We start from the raw sequence: 15,505 nt of genomic DNA on the forward strand, positions 1-15,505 counted from the left end.
CTGTACCTTGCTGATAGAGAAAGCTGTATAGTTGATACAATAATTTTCATGTTGAGGTGTTATATACTGTAACACTAGGTATCTAAATATGGATACAACTAAATAGATCGCATTTCTTTGTGTACGAAAAACCCCCTTCTGGCACTCATTGTAATAATATGCAGCTAAAGCTACCATTAAACGCTATTCTTCCATACACCGCCTCCACGTCACGGTCTCAACTCCCTCTCGTCCAGCCTCGTCACCACCCCGGCCTCCACATCCGCCTTAACCGCCTGCTCGCTCTTCTCCTCCACCATAACCCCGCCGCCATCACTGCTCGCCGCACTCTCCCTACTCTTCGATCTACTTCCCAAAGCAGCCGGAGGACTCAAGCTGCGCAGTCGCTCAACGGGGATTCTACCCTGCAGGCGACTCGCAGCAGTGGGATCCAGTTCCGCCAGCGCAACCGGCGTGGCTATGCTGAGGAGCTCGCCTATAGCTCCCAAGTCCTTGTCGAGCGGGTAGGAAGACATTGTGTCTGAAGATGGTGGGACATTCGGTTGAGCGGCATTAGGAGCGTTGGTGAGTGGTGGATGCTGCGGGAGTGGCATAACGGATAGCTCATCGAGCCAGCGGCGGGTAAGCCAACGTTTCGTGCGCGACCAAGTCCCAAATTCCTCGCTGGCGGGATCGTAGTCTTTGCCTAGCTTTATCTTGTCTTTGCTGAACCAGCGGGTGATTAGACGCCATTTTACGTTGCCCCACCAGCCCACGGGTACGACGTCGTCGCGCGGGCCACCGCGAGTCCAGAGGGTGGAGTGGTCGGTGGCGAGTTCGTGGTAGAGGGCTTCGTAGACACCGCGGCGAATGGGGTTTTGGCGCTGGCTGGCGAGGCTGTGCTTAACGCCGTACCAGAGGATCATGACGGTGAAGAGGACTGGGAAAGAGACGATGAACCACCATTTTATGTCGGGCATGGATTCGAAGGTTGAGACATTCATACCGAAAAAGCCGACCGTGAAGGTGAGGGGGAGAAATCTGTGAGATCATTAGTATGGGAACTCGGCGAAGGATGGAGAGGGTGTAAGAAGACTTACATGAATGTGATCCAGCTCAGGCGCCACATGCTGAGCCCTAGTTGAAGAGAGTGCCGAGCATCTCTAATCCCGACGCTCTTATACATCAGATCCGACAAAGACGACGTCGGTAGTACGATGTCTCTTTCCCATCGCCCAGTCAACTTTTCAATATCCTCTGGCATGGGGCCTAGCCAGGCCTGGCCAAGCAATTCTTTGGGGTTGGTGCCAGATAGGTCATGCAAATGACTGACCATTTCCTTTACGATATCGAGGTGGATATATATCAGACGCTCGACTTTGAGCCACTGTGCACTGTTTTTCCAGAGTTCAGGGGCTCGCGACTCATCCGCAGGATTCTCGTAAACTGGAAAAAAAAGAAAGCTCATTAGTAAAGCCGAATACAAGGTAGCGGAGCTTGCTTCCAGAAGATTACACTTACTCTTGTCTTCCAGAATCCCCACATGTGTTTCACACAACCCCATAAACTTTTGCCAGTTATATGACAAAGCTTTGAAGATATCCTGGAGTATGAAATCCATACACTCAGCCGTTAAATTCTCCTCATTATCCGTAGGCAAATAAAAAGACAAACGCCTCCATCTCGATTCAATCTCCTGTCTTGCACCGACAAGAGTGTCCTTAACGGAGCCGGTGATCGAGTTCTCAAACAGGATAATTGTATTCCCATTGTCCAGAGATCGGAGTTTGGGAATGTACTTATCCGGGTGTTCGTTGGCATCAACGTTACCATAGCTTTTCTTCAGACGCATGTACTCTTCCCATGCCTCTTCGTCATATGGATTCGGTATGTCAGGGTCGACAGCCTGTCCAGGCGTGCCGTCGCTCAATTGTACATAGACACTTAGCCGCTGCACATAAACGTCGAAGCCATATCTTGGCTGGTCCTCTTCATCGTAGTGATTGAGTTCCATAATAGACTTGTTGCTACCAGGAAAAGGCAAGCGTGTATACCTGTCGTATGGCTTCAGATAATCAGCGCCAAACGCAGCACGTGATATGCCTCGCCATGGGTCACGTGAGGTACGAAAAGTTCGGCCATTGAGCACAGGTTTACCACCACGCTGCTGTGGTTTCTCATAACGCACCCAGCGCCCGAAATTTGTGCCTACAAGGTCATCGTTGGCGTCGATGTTGAACTTGCGGAGAAGGAAACGCGTCGCCCAACTGGCGTTTTGAACGTGGATGACGCGTAGAGCTGCCTGACCGGCAAGATCCTCCTTACGGTAGAAGCGGCGAAGGCTATCAATGTCGCAGAATTCCTGAGCTACGATTTTCCTTCTGCCATCTGAATGTTCTTTGGCAACGTAATCAATAAGCAGGACGCGGCCTTGCTGCCAACTATCTTTGGTCCACGGTTGGCGCCATTCGAGGTTGGGACTGTGCTTACGGCGGTGGCCAAAGGCACCTCTCCGAGTTCCCTGTGGCTGTGTTTGAGAGTCTCCGGGGTTGATGGGTTCGCGCGCAGACGTATAACCTCGTGGCGCTGTTTCAACGGTCAGCAGTCAGCCTGAGCAGCCATTCGCGCCTTTCCTTAACACAACAGCTAAGCTAAGATGCATTGTGATGTGACCACGGACCAATAAATCCTCGGACAGATTTGAAAAGACACTGGAAGTTTTCTATATTCCTTTCTTTTCTTGTTGGAACAACTTACAATCCATATCGTCAAGCTCAGGACTCGGGAGCGGTTCCTCGTCTGTCGATGTATCCTGCACAGTGATGCGCGAGGGCAAAGGTGGGGAGGGTGGCTTTGAGCCCGAGGCTCTCGAGTCGGACATACTATACCAGAAACTTCCTTCGGTCACTTGAGGTTGCAGCGGCTTGGCTTACTTGGACCTCATTCAAGGACCCCTAGCGAAATGTGGATTGTACGACAACGATGTAGTGTAGTGGGAGGACAACATCAAAGGTGACATGGAGCGGTTTCTGTAACAGAACAGTACGGTGGCTGTGTCACATATATCGCAGGAGCACTTGTCAGTCGCCATTGTGTGCGCGCATGACTGTGTTATGTTGTGTGGAAGTTGTGGCTGACCCCTTCGCAGTAAGGCTGACCAGCAGGAGCAGTCTCCACTCTGCAGCTAGCACCGCACCGCATGTGAGCCTTGCTAACCCCACTAAGTACTAGGCGTCCAGTCCAATATGCGGTTCGCTTGGATTACGAGATCGAAGCTATTGGCCGACATCATGTGCCACTTGTCACCGATGTCATCAAACGCAGGCTTACAACAGAGTATGCATATAGCATTAAAGTGATAATTATATAATACTGAATATCAGATGACGGTATGTGCTTCTGGTCTGTACATGTGTTTGTGATACCAAACGCCTTCCTGTACATTGCCATTACTGTACTGAGTACCGAACGCTCCAAATTACAATGATATCTTCCCCCACGTATGAGCTATTAGATCTAACAAGTAGAAAGTGCTGAGCCGGTGGTGGTCCTAAAGGACCGAATCAAGGTATAAAAACAACAGGTGGGTAGTATAGAGTCATGACATCGTGTCGGGTTGATGCAGCGCCAATAGTGCGCAGAATGGGTATTAGCAAAGAGACAAGGAAAAAAAGCAAAGTCGGGAACTAAGGTTTTGATCCACTCAAAGGCGGATGGCAAGAGAATGACAAGCGAATGCATAAAAGCATAGTCTCAGTGGGTATGATTATTTGCACTGGCGGCTGCGCTCATGTATCTCTTCGTCACTGAGCGCAGCCAGCCAGAGACATTTGCTGAGAATGTGAGGTTCGGCCTTGAACGTATACTTGGAGCTGGCCTCGAGTAGGCGCAGGAGGTTCTTGACAATAGTGGCGGCCGTGTGATGGCGGTCAAAGTTGACGAGGCGTTCGCCGTCGACTGGCGGCGCATCGATGAATGCGGGCTTTTGCGCGTTGTAAATGAGGTCGCGGGTGTAAACGCCTGGTGGTGGTTAGCTTTTGATCCCAAATAATGCCATAAGAGTACTGACCAATGAATGGAATGCAGCCGTCCTCGACAGAGGCTGTTTCCATCTCGAGTCGCAGGTTATGGAAGTTCTTCATAGGCTGGACTAGAGCTTCCAGCTCGGTCATAACCAGCATCTCAGCCGCAGGGACCAGAGCCCAGGTCTTTTTGAGGCTCGAAATGTCGTTGGATATCAAGGCAATCGCGATTTGATACATTGTGGCGTAATTGCGATATCGTCGGGCGTGGTTGGCGATGTGAATGAACTTGGTGATACATTGGGCGCGTTCGTAGATGTTTTCGGTAAGTAGGCACTCGGATACAACCCACTTGACGACAAGATTGAAGCGCGCAATAACAACATCAACACCCCTGGCTTCCTCGGTTCGTAGGTATTGCACCCAGTCCCGGATCTGCGGCGAAGATTGCTTCCAACGCAGTTCGATGAGTTCTTTCCAGTCAATCTCATCCAATGCATCCTTCTCGACAATGGTGAATTGCTGCGCGAGAAGGTCCGAATCGTGTGCCATGACAAAAGGCAAATGAGTGGTTGGTTCCGGAGGGTCGGCAGAGACGGTTTGTGGCTCATCCGGAGAACTGGCTGGTCGCTCAGGCTGTGGATTCCCTTGTTGGTTGGAAAGTGAGACTGTGGGTGTAAGACCAGGCGTCGGGAGACCTTCATCAAAGACTGTGGAGTTGGGCAAAGAGTCGTGTAGTTGAGGAGCCGTGGGAGGAGGCGTAGGCGGATGACGCATGGGGTGGGTTGGCAAGTTGCCTGGCACGCCCCCAGGAGTTTCTTGTTGCCCATCCAGGAAATGTGCAGCAGATGTGGAGAAACCATCACTGAGATCTTCGTCGTCATTCATCAAGAAAGATTCGCGGACATAGGAATGTGCAGGCAGGGTTTCACCAGCGGGTATCCGCCTCATGCTGTCTGTTTCCTCTATGTATTCAATAGATGAATTCATTGATGAAGACGTACCAGGTGGCCGGGCAGCTTGCAATGGAAAAGCGCCAACTTGCAGAGGCGACGGTTTAGCCGAAGATGCGATCGAATCTAGCGTTTGCCCTCGTTGTAGACCTGCCATCTCACTGAGATGTCGATCGAGAAGGGGTATGGAAGAGTATGAGTCGGTTGATTCACCAACGGAGGTGACTGGTGGTACACGACGATTAAAGTTCTCGGCCGACAGCCGATACATGCCTTGACCGTCAGTTTCAGGAGGAGCCAGCGGGCGATGGAAGACGTCATCAGTTGCAGGACGGTTGTCATGCTCGGAAGCGTCAAGACGAGAACTCTGGCCGAAGCTCTGCGTTGCACGGTGATATTGTCCGAAATCAATTGTTGTTCTTTGTGACGGTATACTTGGCGACTTCTTCTCGTATCGCCCCTCCAACTTCATTAACGCTGACTCGACTCCGCCTTCGTCGTCGGTATCATCAGGTAAGGCAGCAAGTTTTGCTACTTCGGCCTCAAAAGACGGCCTGAGGTTTGGTTGGGACGAGTGCGTATCAACCAAGGAGATTGGCTTTCTTGGAGTTTCCGCTTCGGGCGGTCCCTCCACCCCATGAGACAATTCAGGGTCTGAATCGATAAAACGGTCAGCGCGTAGGATGACAGAATTGGTGATGGAGTGGGTGTGGTTTGACACGGAGCCGGTAGAGTACGGTCGCTGGACCTGTTCGAGATCGTGCACATTGTCTGCAGCGCGGAGGTCGCCACCTGGTCGTCGGCGAAGCTGTCGAGTTGGCCCAGCTGCTTCGACTGTCGGCTGCCGATCAAGAAAGAAGGGATCGTTATCAGATGACATGGTCTGGAATGTAGCCACACTTGCGGGACCTCGTCGTCTACTCAGCACGCTGTTGTAAGAGGCATGGCGCCGAAGAGAGCCTGCACGTGCTAACGAATTCTTGACTGAGCCCTTGCGCCGGAAAGAATGCATCCCTTCTGGACCTGCGGACATGGATCGTCTTTCCCTTGCATTGGACTGCCTAGTAGGAGTACGTGAGCGGCGGTACTCTTCCATGGCAGCGTGAGGCTGTGGATCATCGTAAAGCTGAGAGTGTTGTATCGAGTGGGCATCATCGGCTTGGGATGATGCATCATTTGGTACGCCTTGTTGGTGATTATCCAGCTTTGCCGCTACCTTGTCGAGTTCAGTGGGCAAAGGGCCTGTGGTGGGCAGTGGTGGTGCCCCGGTATCATCAATGATGACGATCGACTTGCTACCGCTGGTGATGTTGCTGTGCACACGAGGATCCGGTTTATGCCGTGGCTGCTGATGTTCGTTCTGGGTTGGAGTTTCACGTCCATCGAACTCGAATTCGAAACCGTTAAGACTGGGAGCGTCGCCATCATTGAGTTCCTGTCCCTCGCTTTGCAGTTGCTCTTCTACCGCTCTCCGGAAACTTTCAGCTACTGTAGCTGCCAGAACATCAACGCGCATCTGAGGCCGCGGTCGAGTAGTACGTCGTTTCTGTACCCCCCCTGACATTGAGACGGTTGGGGCGGCACCTGGATTTGAAGATCGCCCATAAGGTGGCTGTCGCTGCTGCAGAGATCCGCTCAAATGGGAGCCTGCGCTTACTTGCTGACGGGTGCTCAAAGCACGTCGTACACTGCCCAAGATTTTCTTCATGCCTGGTGAGTTGGCCTGCCCTGGTCTTTGGAGTTCGCTTACATCGAGATCTTCGGACTCGTGGAAATGGCGAGATGGCGCGGTTCGTAGAGTTTTGACTTGGAAGTACGGAGTGGTTGGCTGGATGAGCCCACCGCGCACAAGAGTGCCGGGCATGTTGGCTACAGCAGAAATGGTGTAATCAGCCGGTGCATTCTTGGGTATGGACAACGGGGCTCTGCTGTCTCTGAGGGCGTCAGAAAAACTACCGCTACGCTTGTGGGCTCGGGCTGGACGTTGGCTGTTCTTCATAGACACTGGTTGCTGCGGGCTGCCTGCTAGACGAGCCGTGGCAGTAGGAACAGGAGGATTGACTGCCGGTACGGGGTGTGGATACAGAGGCAGCTCGACATTCTGGTCTTGTTTGTTTACCCCCCGCTTTGGAATTGAGCAGGATAACACGTGCATGCTCCGCTCACTCGCGGGGGATAATGGCACCTGAGCACTTTCATTATCCTGTGATGGTAAAAAGGGAGTGCTCATTGAGTTTTGAGGTGTATGGCGAGATCTTTGCGCCCAGTCCATGTATCGGCTAGCAAAGTGATCGCTTGGGTTTGATCCAATGGTCTCCTTGGTGTCGCGTACAGTAGCCCGCGGTGGTGTACTAGGCATGGGCTGGACGGCAGGGGGTTCTTCAAACAACATTGGCGATCCCTCATCTGTACCGCCTGGAAGCAATGGATCGTCTGCATAATTCTGTCCCACAGGGTCATTAGTTTCCCAGTATAATGCACAAGTACGTCTCCAGCACTTTTTTAGCTCGCCCACAATGTTGATATCTCCTCCGCCTCCGTCTTTACGGGCACGCAGATCAGTGTACAGGCTGTTGACAAGGTCGCAGAAAATGACACGTAGGCGGTAGAGTGGCATGAAGTCATCGACAAAGTAATTGAGGATCCAGTGACGAAGGGCTACGAATGTGCGCACGCGGACAATGCGACCAAAGTCATCCTGGCGGTCGACAGCCCATCGCAACCGGGCAATGAGGTATGCGACTAGATCACGGGAGCACAGGAAGGCACGGAACGTGAGGAAGAAATCGGACAGCAACTCGTAATCGAGGAAACTTGGCGAGGTGATGTGAGCAACTAGTCGGGAAGGCGTGGCTGCAAGGATATCTCCCTTAGCATTGAAGCGTACCACGGCCCTATCGTCCGGGTTCAGGGTAAGCGCGTCGTAAAGGCGGGGGCCAATTGGAAAGTGCGAGACACGAGCAGACGATGGGCCTGAGAGGGGAATTGGCGGGCGGTCCATGGTAGCGCGAAAGCGGTGGGGTACTGGCGAATAGGCATCTGAACGAGTACGCGACGACAGGAAGGACTGTCTAGCGCTGTGCTGGGTGACGAGGAGGGAATTGGCAAAGTCCTCGGTGCCCGAGGTTCCTGTGTAGATTGAGCTGCGCAAGTCGACGGTCCCGCGTGTGCTGAAACGCGGAGTGCCCAAGCGGTAATGCGGAATGGGCACCTGCAGCATGGGGAAGGAGGAAGTGTCGGCTGTCTTGGGCCGAACATGCCCCGGGCGTTCGATGACGACCTTGAAGGTACCTGGCTCGTTGGTAAGGGAAGCGGGGATATGGTCGTCGGCAATGGAGAACGAGTGGGAGCGCGTGTGTGCAGAGTGGGGGTGGTAGTGGGTGTTGTTTTGGTTGTGGTGGTGGTGGTGGTGGTAATGGTGGGAGTAGTGAGCAGTGACTTCGTCTTCGCTCAGACCTGGTAGCGGTGGTGAGGGCTCCGACTGGGGAGATGAAGAGCCGTAGAAGCCATGGTCGAGGTCATCGCTCAGCGGGCGCAGCGTGTCGCGAGTGGCGCTGTCGGGGGGAGTCTGGGGCGGGAAGACGAAGGCATCTGGTTGCGAGCGGCCTCGCTGGTTGCCAGGGCGTGCCACGGGCCTATGAATAGAGAGTCAGCGCCAGTCGCAGTAGTAGGCATTGTCGTCGTCGTCGTCGTCGCCGCCATTTGTTGTTGTGATGAATGCTATGTCACCATAGGTGGTGGTCTGTGTTGGTGGGTGCCTGGTGTATTACGGGCTGCGTACCTCAGGTAAATGACGCCGTTGTGCACATTGGCCACCGTGTACGAGCGGCCAGCAGCGGTCGAGTTGCTGATGGTGGTGTCAATGGTGGCATTGCTGGTGCCGCGCGCCCGTGTCCTGCTCTTGAGTTGTTCGCGCGAGTCCTTGACCCGTCGCAGGCGGCGCGAGTCGTCTGCGCGCCGTTTGGCATTTTCTGAGGCAGCTCCGGGGGCAGCAGCAGCAGTGGCGGCGGCGGGCAGGACGTCGCGTTTCGCAGTGTTCACGGGCGAGCACGGTGCAGCGATGTCACTATTGTTCTGAGGCAGGGCGGGTAGGGCCATTGTCCTCCATAGTCGGCCTGGACGCGGCGAGGAGCATGTGTAGAACAGACAAGACGAGGTCAGGAGAGGGCGATGGGCATGGCTGTGTATGGGTGACGCACAGAGGGTAGAGAAGATGAGTGAATTTGGCCGGACACGACGAGCAATACATGGACGAGCCAGGGCTCTCAGGGCTGCCCATTGCCCATTGCCCGGCCAGACGCCAGACGCCAGACGCCATCACACCAAAGCGCCCATTCACCATGCAGCGCCCGCCCTCGCCCTCGCCCTGGCCCTGGCCCTGCCCGGCCCTGCCCTACCCTGTCCTGTCCTGCCGTTCCTCGGATCACTCCGCTGCCCCCGCTGCCCATCCGGACGTAAGGTAAGTAAGTAAGTAAGTAAGTAAGCCCTGGTCGATGCTGCCCATCTCGTCTCTAGTACATACAGTACATGCAAGTACGTACGTACGTACACCTACTGCTATGTACTTGGATATCCCTCGGCGCCTCCCCGTAAGTACATGCGCATCTGCGCACATGCGTAGGTACTGCCCGCCCGCCACCGTCCGCCTACATACTTACGCACCCTTCCACTATACTATGGCTTCGCCGTGTACTCGTATACCGCGGCCAGGCACTGCGTATACCACACTTGGCCCGAAGCATACGACGCTGCATAGCGCCCCCCGTCGCCTCTTTGCTTTTGCGCCTGCGTGCTGCTCTTCCCCCCGTCCGCCTCGCCAGTCACGTCGCCGGCGCAGGCGCAGGCTAGCCACCCGCTGGTCGTGGTCGAGGCTATAAACTGGTGCGCTATTACGTCGGGAACCAAGTCGCTCGTCGCGTGGACTGGCAGGTTCATCCCAACCCCCGTCTTGCTTGGACACAACGGCCACCAGCACAGGGCAGCAATCATCTCTCCACTGCCACTCCTCCTCCCGCTGAACCATTCACGGCACCACCGGCCGACGAGTGGGCGCGGTGTTTGTATACACACTTGGCTGCAGTGCTTGCATACACGCCTCCACACACACCCCGTTCTCACGTGTGTCGCCGCCCTGCTGGGCGATTGGCCGCCCCAGCATCTCGCCAAGCCCTTGATGCTAACAAGCTCGTTATCGCAATCCCTCTCTGTCTTTGCACACCAACCAAGCCGGCTCATTTCCCCAAGCGCCATGCCTATCTGTCTGCCTGCCTGCCTGCCTGCCATGCTGAGACGTCGTGACGGCTGCCCCGCTGCACTTCCGCATAAGCAGGGCTGTCCTCGACTTCAACAAGAAAAAAACCAGCTACCGCAATCTCCTAGACCAGTGAACCGCCCTAGTCAGCTCTCCGCTCCATCTATCCTGACTCGGCAGAAGCTGTCGATTGCCCTTGTTGCGTCACACTCACTCACCAGTACCCTCAGGGGTCGTACCCTGCACCTTCCTCATGCCTCAAAGGCTACTGCACGACATCAACCATGGTACGCTTGCTGTCAACACCGCCACTTCGCAGCCAGTCAGGCCTGAGCATCAATACACACCCACATGCACCTTTACACATGTACTTACTTGCCGACACTCTTACTACAGCTCCTAACCCCAGCTAACCCCTCCAACTCGGCCCCGTTGCGACAACTTGCCTTATCCTGACTGCGCATAAGTACGTAAGTACACTCGTAATGCTACAAATCATGCGCACACACACACCATGGTCAGCTCATACGCACGTACGCTGTGAGACAGACCATGTACTATCTATGGCAACCACACTATGCATTGGGGCTGTGGCCCACGTTGCGCCAGGTAGCCCAACTGGCCCGCCTTGGGCATAAGCTGCAGAACTACTTGAGTTCGCTCCAAAAGAGTCCGGCCCGAATACAAGCCAAACACCCCCTCGCCAAATCAAGTCGACATGATTCCCCCCTCTGGAAACATGGGATTCTTGGCTACCGACGTCGGGGCAGGCGACTATCCATTACTAAGTGGGACTACCCAGCTACTATCAGTACTCTAACCATTAGAATTTGATAATACGACTACCTGCCATGAGACCCTGTTACACAAAACGTCGCGGCGAAACGCATGTGCATAGCAAATTACATTGTGGATCAGATCGGCACTTTAAACTTTATCCCCCTTCCCTTTCTAGAAGGGATACGCACTCTCTGTCTCTTCCTCCCCCTCTTCCTCCCCCTCAACAACGATTCCGCGCTCTATTTGCTCGGCATGCTTCCTGTCCAAGTACTCGAGTAGAACATCGCCATACCTCTCTTTGCCCTTGTACCGGCTGACATCGTCGCCCCAAGACCGGATGGCGCTAGCCAGTCGGCCGGGAACATATGGTTCCTCCGCAAGGCTCGTGATTGGACGCATATAAGTTCGGATAGTAAACACGACGCCACCAGATCTAGGTAGTCTGTTCAAAGTTAGATATGATGCCTTTAAACCTTGAGCCAATCTACAAAGTAGATCAAAGTGTAAAAATACAAATAAAAATAAAAATAAGAATTACGATTGTAACATACCGTCTCAAACTTTGTCTTTCGCTCCGGAAGTAGTGATGCTCAATCGCCTTATTCTTCTCCGCCGTAAACCATCCTACCTCTCCCTCGGCAGTAGCATCTTCACTTCCTATACTCTCGCTCCACGCTAGCCCATCATCCACCTGGATAAAGTAGTTGTTGCGCAGCATGGGACTCTGAGGCTGAATCCGACGAAAGAAATTAACCATGCCTTTTTCAAGTTTCTCCTTGAACCTAACCTGATACGTTAGCATCATCATTCCTTTATACATCCACACCTCAGGAAAGGAAAGGAAAGGAAGAGAACGAAAAGAGATGAAACAAAACCCACCCCGGCACATCCCCACTCGTATGAATCTCACTCAACCCCATGCCAAACTTATCCCCCAACCGCCAAAACCCAGGCAGCAAAATCGCCCCAGCAACAAGATAATACTGCCCATCCGCCCTCTCCATCATAATCGCAACATCATCCTGCACCATCCGCGCACAAAGCGTCATCGCATCCTCTGCCTCGCCATTCCTCTCCATGCTCGCCACATCAAACACCTCCCCCGTAGCCCGATTCCGCATGCCCGCCCCGGTCTTGTCGAAGAGACTCGGATACCGCTCAGGCAAGTACGCAGCCAGCTCCTCGGCCAGCTCGCGCGCTGCATCCTGCGCCTCGGGGGCTGTGCGGACGCATTGGGCGCCGCGCGAGGCGATGCGAGAGGCTTTGAGCGAGTGGTAGTGCAGGTACTCGCAGTCGAGTTCGATCCAGGCGTCCCAGGGCATGCTGCGGAGGCCCATGGTGATGTTGTATTTGGGGCCGTAGCGGAACGGGCGGTAGGGGAGCGGTGGCGTAGAGGTTAGGGACCAGTTTGGGTAGGGGGAGGCGCGCGGGCGGGTGAAGGGGTGGGGGTGCCATACTGAGTTGGTGTTAGAATTGTATGTTGGTGGAGGAGAGAGTGGAAGAGAATGGAAGAGAGGGTGGGTGAGGTGGGTTTGCCTACCTCCGAATGGGCGATCTGGTGCTCGGAATGGGGATCGCTTTTCTAGATTCGGGGTGCTGGGTTCGTTGTTGGTTGCTTGGTTCTTTCTTCTTGTGTTGCGCACGTGACGGGTGAATGCTAGGATGAGCCAGATACACGTGACGAAGACGAGACCAGTGTATAGGATTGCTTTTGGCGATAATTTTGCATCGTCAAATGTTCTATACAACTCACTCTTGGCTTTGGTGCACTGGTGTCGCGCTGCTCGAGCGACGAGTCTGGCGTGCTCTCCAAGCCGAGTGCCTAGGCTAGACATGATGAAAGTGCGGGAGTGGAACAGTCAGTTCCGAAATGAACAGCCAGAATCAAAGATGAGAGGCTAATTGATCTTGGAAATTATCAGAGGGCGAGTCAGTCCAAATAAGCAAAATAGAGAGACAGCACACTACAGGTCACGGCGAAGTAGTCATGCACGACCTGCTGTACAACTTCCTTTTTCTATTATTTACGTTCCGATCCGATGCCAGTACATATCAGGTCTGCTGAGATAAGACCTGTCACAATGTGGGGTTGCCCGCACCACTGTCGTCAGTACCCGTTTATCTACATGCTGGGGCGGGGAAAGCAATACCCTACTCGGCCTAGTGGGGTGTGCAAGGATGCACCACGATAGCAACTCAAGACCTCTTGGGAGCAGACGATAGGCATCTTAACATCCAATACCTTGTATGCATTCAAAGAATTGCGCACGTGGCTAGCAAGGGATCCCGTGTCGCGCCCTCGTTACCGCATCCAAGCAGTTTGGCTCGGATATACCCTCAGAGTATCCGACGGCGTAGTATAATACCGCAATCTCCCCGACAGTCAGATCGCTGCTTCTTTACTCGCCACTAAATTGCCTCTATTTCTTGCGTCGTAACATGCAGTATTCGCCCCATTTGCGCTGGAATTTTGCAGGTATGAAGGGCAGCTCCGGAATCCAGAGCGTGCGACTGACGAAACTTGTCTCACTTGCATCAAGGAATGGGAGACACTCCAGAGTTTCCCAATGCTCCGTGTCGGAGATATAGTCGGGTTCAAGCTTTGTTGGTGGCATTCCAGGAAATCGCGAGTCAACCAGGAAGTCGCAGTGTTGAATATCAATCTACGTTACGGTCAGTAGGTCCATGGGGATGGAAGTTCATGTACAACTTACATATTTCCCAGGATCCTCGCGGTTTTCATCATTCATTCCCATTGGTACCATCCACGTGCCCGGGAACAACTCGGATCCCATTTCACCCTCGCTGAACTCACCAGGCAGGAGTCCGGAAAACTCGCTCTTGATGAACTTGGCACGAACACCTGATGGTAAATGGAAAGAGGATGGAAAGCGGTACCACTCCTTACCCAAGCATACCATGTCTTCTGGCATACCTTCGATGCGGACGAATTTGGGGTCAAATAGCGGTTTGTAGACGTTCAGTGGCGCTGAATAAGCTGTGATGTGACCTGATCAGGAAATTAATTAGTAATATATCAAGACATGATGGACGTCATCCCAAGGGTAGTAATCAGGTCGTCTGAAGCTGGGGGGTAAGTCGAGTAGCAAATGCAACATACCGATGGTGCGGAGCATGCCCACATTGAACGACAGAAGCAGTGGGATACAAACGATCGTAAGCTTCACCATGGGAGGAATATGACTGACTAGGTGTCGTGGATCCATGGAACCAAAGTTGGCCAGGAATATGTGTAACGATAGTGCAGCATTCCAGGCAAGTGCTGGATATGCTGGGTACATGAACCGTTCCTCTTTGTGAGGCTGGACAGTAAATATCGCTAGCCATAGATAGAACGGACTGACAAACACCACGGATCGCCTCAATGTATGCTGAGAGACAGATTTCTCGAACACGAGGTACTGGATAAGAAGCAATGGCAGGGCAGCCAGGGCAAGGAAGAACCAAATGTTAAAGTTCAAGGCCAAGTTACGTACGTAGAAATGCCATGGCTCTACTCCGTAAATGTCTGGACCTCTACTGCCACCACTGAAGACATTGTACAGGACAATGTTCAACGGTACGCATACTGGTTCTCTGTAGAAAAATGAGTCAATGCCTGCTTGCACGGCGAGAATGGCCAAGGCACTTAATCCGCCTTGAAATATCAAACGTTGCAGACTTTGCAGGATTGTGCCTGTGAGGAAGCTCACGATGACATCCTCGAGGATGAACGGCAAGGCAAGGGCGCCTGCAAAGGGCCATCCAAGAGCGCTACCAATAGCAAACCACGTAATTCCACGAGCAGTCTTAATCGAGCCGCCATACCAGTCCATGAAAGACGCGAAACCAAGCATGGCAAAGTACATGGCAAAACTGGACGGCAGATATGCAGGAGCAGCATGATACATGCCTGGGCTAACGGTCATGATGATCATGAAGAAGATGGCTATGCGCTCCTGGAATGTTTTCCGGATAGCAGAATACATACGGGCCTGGCATAGAGCGCAGAAGAGGGCCAGGACAACGCGTAAGAAGTAGAACTCGATGACCTTTGATTCTTGGATGCCAAGGAACTGCAAAGGCCACGTGCCGGCCCAGATGATGAGTGAATGGATGGCGGTGTAGGTCCAGCTTCGGATGGCATACTCTGGGGAGTATTCCCATGTCTGGAGACCATAGCCATGATTGAGGTAATGGCTGGGTTCCCAGTAGTTGAAGACCTCGTCACAGTCTTGAATGGGCGAGAAGGCGGCAGCGGCTAGATTGGCCACGGCAAAGACGCAGAAGGCGCCGAGAGCAGTGAGTGAAGGGGGTCTTGTGGGCAGGTCAGTGGATGCATGTCAGCAGGAATGGGTGCCCCCTGAGCCGTGGTGTCTGGACGTACCTGGCCGCATGCGGAGGCGCCGCTTTGGGGCGTGTGGCAGACATGGCGGTGAGGCAATGGCAGCAACTGTCTCCGTCGACTCTGAGCAACAATAACGGCAAGACGTCCAGGGCGGTGCATGAACGAGATCGCC

At 53.5% G+C, this 15,505-nt stretch overlaps 4 protein-coding genes across 4 annotated transcripts; all 4 read right to left on the reverse strand.

The window, feature by feature from the left end:
• Positions 1 to 209: 209 nt before the first annotated feature.
• COCMIDRAFT_103211 (uncharacterized protein) lies at positions 210 to 2,860 on the reverse strand (the record flags this gene model as incomplete). The annotated part of the gene is made up of 4 exons (XM_007692738.1): positions 210 to 1,020; positions 1,080 to 1,425; positions 1,501 to 2,565; positions 2,737 to 2,860. 4 exons carry the CDS (start codon positions 2,858 to 2,860, stop codon positions 210 to 212), a joined length of 2,346 nt encoding a protein of 781 aa, XP_007690928.1.
• Positions 2,861 to 3,745: 885 nt separating this feature from the next.
• COCMIDRAFT_103185 (uncharacterized protein) lies at positions 3,746 to 9,052 on the reverse strand (the record flags this gene model as incomplete). The annotated part of the gene is made up of 3 exons (XM_007692739.1): positions 3,746 to 3,999; positions 4,049 to 8,589; positions 8,736 to 9,052. The coding sequence occupies 3 exons, from the start codon at positions 9,050 to 9,052 to the stop codon at positions 3,746 to 3,748; spliced, it is 5,112 nt and encodes a 1,703-aa protein (XP_007690929.1).
• A 2,104-nt stretch (positions 9,053 to 11,156) lies between these two features.
• On the reverse strand, positions 11,157 to 12,820 carry COCMIDRAFT_103225 (uncharacterized protein; the record flags this gene model as incomplete). The annotated part of the gene is made up of 4 exons (XM_007692740.1): positions 11,157 to 11,427; positions 11,537 to 11,767; positions 11,865 to 12,441; positions 12,526 to 12,820. The coding sequence occupies 4 exons, from the start codon at positions 12,818 to 12,820 to the stop codon at positions 11,157 to 11,159; spliced, it is 1,374 nt and encodes a 457-aa protein (XP_007690930.1).
• A 585-nt stretch (positions 12,821 to 13,405) lies between these two features.
• COCMIDRAFT_103189 (glycosyltransferase family 22 protein) lies at positions 13,406 to 15,416 on the reverse strand (the record flags this gene model as incomplete). The annotated part of the gene is made up of 4 exons (XM_007692741.1): positions 13,406 to 13,648; positions 13,700 to 13,995; positions 14,107 to 15,302; positions 15,373 to 15,416. The coding sequence occupies 4 exons, from the start codon at positions 15,414 to 15,416 to the stop codon at positions 13,406 to 13,408; spliced, it is 1,779 nt and encodes a 592-aa protein (XP_007690931.1).
• Between the last annotated feature and the right edge of the window lie 89 nt (positions 15,417 to 15,505).

This window comes from Bipolaris oryzae (genome assembly GCF_000523455.1).
Source record: "Bipolaris oryzae ATCC 44560 unplaced genomic scaffold scaffold_139, whole genome shotgun sequence".
In the NCBI taxonomy this organism is placed as follows: Eukaryota; Fungi; Ascomycota; class Dothideomycetes; order Pleosporales; family Pleosporaceae; genus Bipolaris; species Bipolaris oryzae.